This window comes from Euphorbia lathyris, chromosome 6, assembly GCF_963576675.1.
Source record: "Euphorbia lathyris chromosome 6, ddEupLath1.1, whole genome shotgun sequence".
In the NCBI taxonomy this organism is placed as follows: domain Eukaryota; kingdom Viridiplantae; phylum Streptophyta; class Magnoliopsida; order Malpighiales; family Euphorbiaceae; genus Euphorbia; species Euphorbia lathyris.
The window spans coordinates 77,630,735-77,639,615 of NC_088915.1; the positions used below are offsets into that span (position 1 = coordinate 77,630,735).

General features: G+C 35.0%; 2 protein-coding genes across 2 annotated transcripts; both read left to right on the top strand.

Annotated features, from left to right (window-relative positions):
* The first annotated feature begins 1,157 nt into the window (after nucleotides 1-1,157).
* Nucleotides 1,158-3,353, top strand: LOC136231960 (protein MOTHER of FT and TFL1-like). The gene is made up of 4 exons (XM_066020997.1): nucleotides 1,158-1,454; nucleotides 1,558-1,619; nucleotides 2,868-2,908; nucleotides 3,012-3,353. Exons 1-4 carry the CDS (start codon nucleotides 1,254-1,256, stop codon nucleotides 3,233-3,235), a joined length of 528 nt encoding a protein of 175 aa, XP_065877069.1. The 5' UTR covers nucleotides 1,158-1,253; the 3' UTR covers nucleotides 3,236-3,353.
* Nucleotides 3,354-5,602: 2,249 nt separating this feature from the next.
* Nucleotides 5,603-8,478, top strand: LOC136233287 (uncharacterized). Its single transcript, XM_066022907.1, has 2 exons — nucleotides 5,603-7,736; nucleotides 7,815-8,478. The coding sequence occupies exons 1-2, from the start codon at nucleotides 5,651-5,653 to the stop codon at nucleotides 8,384-8,386; spliced, it is 2,658 nt and encodes an 885-aa protein (XP_065878979.1). The 5' UTR covers nucleotides 5,603-5,650; the 3' UTR covers nucleotides 8,387-8,478.
* The last annotated feature ends 403 nt before the right edge of the window (nucleotides 8,479-8,881 follow it).

Below are 8,881 nucleotides of genomic sequence, written 5' to 3' on the forward strand. Positions count from 1 at the left end.
AAAATTTTCACTTTCAAACTCCTTCTATTTATAATAAACTATATAAATCGAGCCGGATCGGGTCAAAGATCACATGCCCAAAATATCCAACCTATAGAAACTGTAAAATCTGTTTTAACTATAAAATATGTAATTATTTTATATAATTTCACACGTAAGTGAACACTCTTTTAGGTAAAGGCTATGTTTACTTTGTGTGTTTTCACAATTAGATTAATTTTATGCTCTATCATCCAATGATTATAATACACTAAGTAATGGTACTTTATCAAAAAAACAAAGTAACCATAGAAGACACCACTCTTTTAACTTTAATCAGATATTTAAAACTAATTAATTCGACATAATTTCATAAAAAGAATAAACGATCAAATTTAATGTATCAAAATAAAATAAAATATCCTAAACTTATTCAACAAAATGATCAGGTGTTTTTTTGAAAAAAACAAAATGCATGCACCCATCAAACTCAAAATGGTGGAATCCGGATAAATTAACTCAACTTTACCCATCTTAATATTATGACCATTAAACTTCAATTCTTAACGATATGGTTACTTAACTTTACACTTTTTAATACCGGTAACCACTTAATTTTAATTAACTCCTCAAAATGATTAAATATTCAAAAATTAAAATTGTTCAGAATGATATTTACCATGAAACCATATTTTTTTTATTTTCCAAAATTACATTTTTGGAGCTTTCTCTCTCTAAAAATTCGCTATCTTTTCTAACAAAACAATACCTAAATAACCTCAAAATGAAAATTTTCAAGAATTAAAATTCTTTAAAATACCACTATGCTTTGGATTTTTTATTTTTAGATCGTCAACAATCGTTTTTAGGCGTTTAGTAGCTACTGATATTAAAAAATATAAAATTCAGTGATTATACTGTTAAAATTTGAAGTTCAGTGGCCATAATGTTAAATATAAAAAGTTCAATGGCCATGGGTGTAATTTACCCGTGGAATCGGAAAAAAGAAGTTGAATTCCCGGCGGAATGATGAAACTGATCACTAGCCGACAGAGAAACATAGAAGCAACACGTGTCCCTACAAGACCATAAACGTGTCGTAACTGTAATAACTCAGGCAACGTGTCACTTACTTGTCAAATCCTAAATATTCATCTTTAGTCTCAAAAATCTGCAAAAGCAAAGCCAAAAGCAGCTCAATATATATATATATTTTAAAATTTCAGCCAATTAAGGGGTCAGTCACTCCTTTTTCCGATTCCAATTCCGTCAGAATGGCAAGATCTCTAGAGCCACTGGTGGTCGGAAAAGTGATCGGAGATGTGCTTGATATGTATATTCCGGTCACTGAGTTTAGTGTTCATTATGGTGCGAAACAAGTCGCCAATGGCTGTGAAATCAAGCCTTCTGCTGCTGTTCAGATGCCTCATGTTCGGATTTCTGGCTCTCGTCTCACCTCTAATCTCTACACTTTGGTAATTAAATATTTTTTGATCAATTTGCATGTTGATTTTAATTAATTAATGGTTAATTGGAATTTGATTAATGAAAGATTATGTTTATTTTGTTAATTTTTAGGTTATGGTTGATCCTGATGCTCCCAGTCCTAGTGAACCCAAGTGGAGAGAGTGGCTTCATTGGTAATTAATTCAATTTAACTCCTAAATGGATCACTCCTTTATTTTTATTTGGGATAATACTCGTAACGTTTATATCTAACGGTAATTTTAATTTACTTTTAATATAACATTGATCGTTGCAGCAATTTTATTCTAATTAGGTCTAATTAGGTTTGGTCAATTTGAGAAATAAAGAAGTCGTAAATTTTATATATTTTATCACTAATTTAAAATATTTGTATTTTTATATTTTTTTTTGAAAAAAATTAAAATATTTTATCGAATTTAAAAATATTAATCTTTAATTTTATTTTTAAATTTAAAAATATGAATTTTTATAGGATATAAAATTGATGTGAGATAAACATTTATATTTTATAATAATATCAGAATATTAGAAGATATATATTTTTATATTTTAAAAAAAAACTAAAATATTTTATCGAAATTAAAAGTATTTCGGATGGGTGTTAAAAGACTTTCGGTGGAATCTGACAATTTGGAGCCTATCAATAGGATATCGGATAGACAGGCTTTTTGTCTTAACAGTCAGAATCTCATTAAAGTCATCTTGAGGCTTCGTCCTGCCTTCGATTCTCTTACCTTCTCCCATATTTATAGGGAGCAAAACCGCGTGGCGGATCGCTTGGCAGCTGCTGGGCATGGGAGGATGTTAGGTGTTTCTATCCTTTCCGTTCCTCCTTCTTTTCTGTTACCTTCTCTCCTTGAGGATAGGATTGTGGTCAGTCTTTCTAGACTGATCCCGGGTTAGGTTTTTGTTTGTTTGTTTTTTTTTTTCTTCCCTTCATACCAAAAAAAAATATTAATTTTTAATTTTATTTAATAAATTTAAAAATATAATTTTTTATAGAATATAAAATTGATGCGAGATAAATATTTATATTTAAATATATATATTTTATAATAATATTTAAAATTATATTTTATCTATTTTTATTTTGTTATTAATTTTTATTTTTATTATTGGTAGATAATTTTATATTTATTATACGAAATGACTTAATATTTGCTATAGAATTTTATATAAATTTTGTGAGAAAAGAATTTTATATAAATTTTAGTGCAATTTTGTCTTATATACAGACTGTTAGCTCAAATTTATCATTTTTGTAATTAAATACAGCTAATAAATTACTGACAGATTCCCTAAATAAAAATAATTAAGCTAAGATTTTTATCATTGGATGGTTTTAATAAATTATGGAATTGGTAATATATTAATTACTGGGACTTTGTTTTAATTTGCAGGATTGTGGTAGATATACCTGAAGGATGCGACGTCACTAAAGGTTTTGTCGTTTTTCATGCTTAGTTTTGCGTTTTGTACATATATAAATAGCTCAACTTAGAAGGGCATGAGTGTAATTTACTCTAGTTTTTGTTTGGTTATAGGACATGAGCTGATACCGTACATGGGACCTCAACCTCCAACCGGGATTCACCGGTATGTGTTCGCGTTATTCAAGCAGGGGAGTGGATTGATGGGAAGGAGTAGACCTCCAGATGTCCGTATCAATTTCAGCACTCGTCTTTTTGCCGCTCAGAATGGACTCGGTCTTCCGGTTGCTGCTGTGTATTTTAATTCGCACAAGGAACCGGCACTTAAAAGACGTTAGATGGAATCGGAGATTTCTATGCTGACGTGGCTCCATGTAATTTGCTGCTACTTTGCTTTTGCTTTCGGTTGTTGTAAATTACTTACTTTTTTATTTTTATAGAAGTATGTTTTTGTAATTACAAGTGGGCATGATGTTGTACTTGTGTGTGAACGACCGGCTTTGCCAGAATAGTCCACCTGCAAGTAGATGTCCATGGGTCCGGCTGGGCTGGGTATAGCCGGACATACCGGACCTTTTTAGTCCAAGTTCATCCAGTCAATATTAATTTAGGCCGGTTCGAATTACTCGGGTTTAAAAAATCAAATGCTTAGTTCAAGTTCAGCCAATCAATATTAATTTAGGCAAAGGTTTGGGTCACGTCATGTTGAATTCATATAAATCTATCTAAAATATATACATAATTTTGCGGGTTTTAATGGATCTGGTCAAGTTGGATTATAATAAATTTTTATTGTCCAAAATCGGTTCAAAGGATATGGGTCTGGATGGGTTGGATGGGTACCTGACCCGTGGATAGCTTTACTTGCAAGTCTAATTTTAAACCAATTAAAGAAAAATAGAACTAAAAAATCACACCAAACTAATTAACAAAATTTTACACCAGGTTCTAAGTCCAGCTACATCGGTTCTAAGCCCAACTACATTTGGTTATAAGCCCAATTTATTTTTAAGATTTGTAATTATATATGGAGGTTATATATAATAGGGACAATTACAAAACTAGCACTTTTTAAGGTGTTAGTTTTCTTTTCTAACTCATTTTAAAAAACTTACCAAAACTAACACATTTCATTAACTAAATTCCAACCTTGCCCTTCTATCTAACCTTTTATAACGTTGTCTTTCCCCCCATTTTCCTCTTTTTCTCGCTCGCTCGCTCTCTCTCTCTAAAGAACAAATCAATTTATAGACAACGATCTACAATCAATCCAACCCACAGTTTGTGCTTCAAGATTTTATACACAATCATGTAAGTTTTTCATTTATTTACAATATTTAAAGCTTCGTCCTATTCATGGTTAAGACGTAGCATTTTGTTTCTCTAAAACCCAATTTATATATTGTTGCTGTTGCTTTTCATGTTATTCCTGTTCGTGCGAATCCCTAAAAACAGTGACATTGTTGTAGGAAGATGCATTTGGTTTGTAACTTCACTCTGTGATTTTTTCCCGAAAAGGTCGATATCCGTCGATATATTATGAATATCGACGTATATCGACCTCGGTTAAATGTGATTTTCCATCCTAAATCATAATATTCAAACACAAAACACATAAAATATAGATAAGAATAATATTTTTATATTATAATAAAGAAAAAAATACATAAAACATCAAAAAACGAACAAAAACACAATAAAATATAAAAGACAAACACAAAACACATAAACACAAGAGACACAAACACAAAACACATAATAACAAAAGTATATAAACATTAAAAAAACAAAAAATATATAAACTAAACATTCAGATACTCAGGACCCAAAAGGGCGTCAGCGAAGTCCATCTTGGACTTCTCCAACTGCCTTTTGAGGCGCCTAATGGTCCTCTTCAGCCGCCTGTTTTTTTCCTTAACTGACTCTAGATGGTCAGTCATGGCTTCAGCAGCGAAAGACATGGTTCTCGACATGCCCTGCATGAATCGGATTATTTCGTCCGTGTCAGCTTCACGGAACGGATCGCTGAATGACGCTATTAGTGCTTCGAACTCAGGAAGAGGAGGTGGTGGTGGTGGCACTTCCATTTTCTGGCTCTAGAGTGTTTAAGAGTTTACTAGAATGAATAAACTATGAACAGACAAAGCGTCTATTTATAGGAGAAAGAACCGTAATGTTCATGGGGAATCTCAACAGACAAGACTCATATTTAATTGATAGAGTGATATTCGGTGGAGTGTGAAAGTCAAAGTGATCATTACCTTCATTTAGTAATCATTACCCGCATTTAATGCTCATTAACAGATCATTCTAGAAAAACGTCTCTTGATCTTCCGTCGATATATGTCGATGTATGATCAATATCGACAGCTATCACGAGAATGCATCGTAGATATATGTCAGATATCGACGGAGGAGTTAGTCTTATGTGTCGAAATGTGCCGGTAGTGTCGATATTTATGTCGATATATGATAAATATCGACAGCTATCACGATAATGCATCATAGATATATGTCAAATATCGACGGAGGAGTTAGTCTTATGTGTCGAAATATGCCGGTAGGTGTCGATATTTATGTTGTATCGACATATATCGACGTATCTTATAGTTTGAAATGTGTATACCATGATATGTTTCGGTAGCTTTCTTTGTTAAGTTACAAATAATATATAATTTACTTCTGTTTTTATGATAATGCAGAAATATGTCCACCCCGAATACTTGTCTGTGTATGCTTTCGTGGGATGGAGAATGGAAAAAAGAGGGGCCCATGGAATGATATACGTTGGTGGTCAATCGAAGGTGCTCCATTTTTCAACGCCAACTGAATATCAAACTTTGAGAGATAGGATTCACGCTTCGTTGAACGTTGATGCAACCTGTTTTGACATACAAATGGCAATGCACACAACATACGGTCCAAATAAACTTTTTGGAAGATTAGCAGACATAGTGGATGACAGTGATATTGCTGGATTCGTTGAGTTTTGTCGATGGAATAAACCCGATGTGATGCCATTATATGTTTCTATGACTCCTCGAACAAGTGTTGCGGAAGTAAGGCGACCAATTGTTGCTGAAGTACGACGAACAAGTGTTCCGGAAGTAAGACGACTAATTGTTGCTGAAGTATGGCGACCAAGTGTTGCGGAAGTAAGACGACCAATTGTTGCTGAAGTATGGCCACAAAATGTTGCTGAAGTAGAGGCAACCAGAATAAGTTCTTGTGTTCCCAACATAGCAATTGAGACTCGTGCTCCGGCAAAACATGTCATGAATTCATATACCCAATCTCCTCTTGAGCTAGACGATATTACATTGGATCACAATTGTGGGTATGAGAATGTAGTGAACGGGGATGATCAAGGATATGGTAATGGCTGTGATAACGATGATCATGGATATGATAACGATTACAATGGATATGACAATGATGATCACGTATATGATAACGATGATTGCCAAAGATCCGTTTCAGAACCATCGATTGATAATGTTCAGCCAAGTTTGAATGAGATTGATGATGAAGCAAGAATGAGAAGGAGAACGGATCCATTTCGATATGTTCCACAAGTACCAGAGGAGGGAGACATTCTGATGAAAACTACAGAATCTTCAGGGGATGGTGGTTTGAAGGCGCACGATATGTTCAAAAGCAAACGAGAACTGCAAGATGCACTTGGGAGATATTCAATTGATAATATGTTCGAATGGAAGGTGCACAGATCAACTAAGTCTTTGTTTGAGGTCCGATGCAAACATGTTGACACATGCAAGTGGCGGGCTAGAGGTGGAGTCATACTAGGTTCAGATATGTTCATGCTCCGAAGAATTGACAGTATGGACAGTCACACTTGTGATAGGGGCGGACAACTATTGCCGCATCATAGGCAAGCGGGGAAACGAATCGCAGGTATCATACTTAGTGAGAAGTTAGATATGGAGAATCGGGTGTACCGTCCAAGTCACATCATTTGGGAGATTGAAAAATTATTTTCAATCAACCTATCCTATATGCAAGCTTGGAGAGCAAGATGTTGGATGATAGATAGCACGAGTGGTTCACCTGAAGAATCGTACATGTTGTTACCTGACTATTGTGAGACATTAAAATTTGTTAATCCAGGTACGGTGACACATATTGAAACTGACGATGAAGATCATTTTAAATTCTTCTTCATGGCTATGGGTGCTTCAATCCGGGGTTTTAACGCACATATTCGCCCCGTTATATGTGTAGATGGAACACACTTAAAAGTTAAATATGGCGGAGTACTTTATGTTGCGGTTGGAAAGGATGGTAATAATCAAATTTATCCACTTGCATTCGGAATTGGTCCGAATGAATGTAATGAATCATGGGCTTATTTCTTCACCAGGTTGAAGGAATGTATTGGTGATGTTGAAGACCTAGTCATAATATCAGACATGAATAAGAGCATTGATTATGCAGTCAATATGGTGTATCCAAATGCGGTACATGGAAGTTGTGCTCAGCATTTAAAACAGAATGTGAAGGCTAAATTTAGGGGCGGAAAAAAGTTAGACATAGCGTATTGGCAGGTTGGAAAAGCCTGGCGGACCTCTGATTTTCAGGAAAGATTCGCCAGACTTCGTAGTATATGCCTGGGGGCAGCGGACTACCTAGAGGAAGCTCGAAGAGAGAAATGGACACGTGCGTACTTTTGCGCACGTCGGCATAACATTATGACGACAAACATATCAGAATCATTCAACGCTAGAATGGGAGATGGTCGACGTTTACCGATCACATTGTTGGTTGAGTATATAAGGACAATCCTCCAAGCATGGTTTCATGAGAGACGCACAAAAGCAGGTTTGATCTTGGGACCTTATTTCTAGTATAAGGTACTAAGAGTTCCTATATGCTAATATATGAAAAATGTTTTTGCAGGAGAACGGGAGACATATTTGTCCGCATTTTATAACAAGAAGATGCATAAACATGTCAATAAGTCAGTTCGTTGTTCATATAATCCCATCGATGCTCACAATTTTGAAATCGGCGATCGAGGTAAGGGTGGAATAGTGAATTTGCGCATGGGAACATGCACGTGTAGGAAATGGCAATTGTCACAGTTTCCATGCAGACACGTATATAAGATTGCATCAGTGCATCGATTAGAGAATGCATATGCGTGGGTGCATCGTTACTACAAAAATGAGATTGTACGATTGTCATACATTGAGCCCATACATCCACTAGGCCACCAGTCTGAATGGAAAGTTTGTGAGACTCCTAAGAGGGTGCTTCCTCCTAAAAAGGTTGCACCTAGAGTGGGACGTCCGAGAAGTCAAAACCGAATACCATCGAGGGGCGAGGAGGTAACTCCAACAAGATGCACGAGGTGCGAGAATACTGGTCATAATCGAGCGAATTGTACTAGTATGTTACGAGTTCCATCACGGCTTCCACCTACAATATCGAGTGAAGCAAGCTGCTCTAAAAACTCAGCTGGAAAATAGTGTATTCTAGTATATTTTGTATTGATAATTTGTGATTGAGATTTTATGTATTTTTTTTTCATGATAATTTGTGATTGAGATTTTATGTTTTTTGAATCAGGAGTTTATGCAACAATATCGCCTATATACACGCCGATATGGATTTAATATCGACAATAGGTCGTCGATATGGATTAAATATCGACTATATACACGTCGATATGGGTTAAATATGGACTATGTACACGCCGATATGGGTTTAGTATCGACAATAGGTCATCGATGGATTAAATATCGACTACATACACGCCGATATGGGTTAAATATGGACTATGTACACGCCGATATGGGTTTAGTATCGACAATAGGTCGTCGATGGATTAAATATCGACTACATACACGCCAATATGGGTTAAATATGGACTATGTACATGCCGATATGGGTTTAATGTATCCTATACCAGTTTCCCAACAACAACACAACAATAAAAGTTTACCAACAATAACAGTTTATCA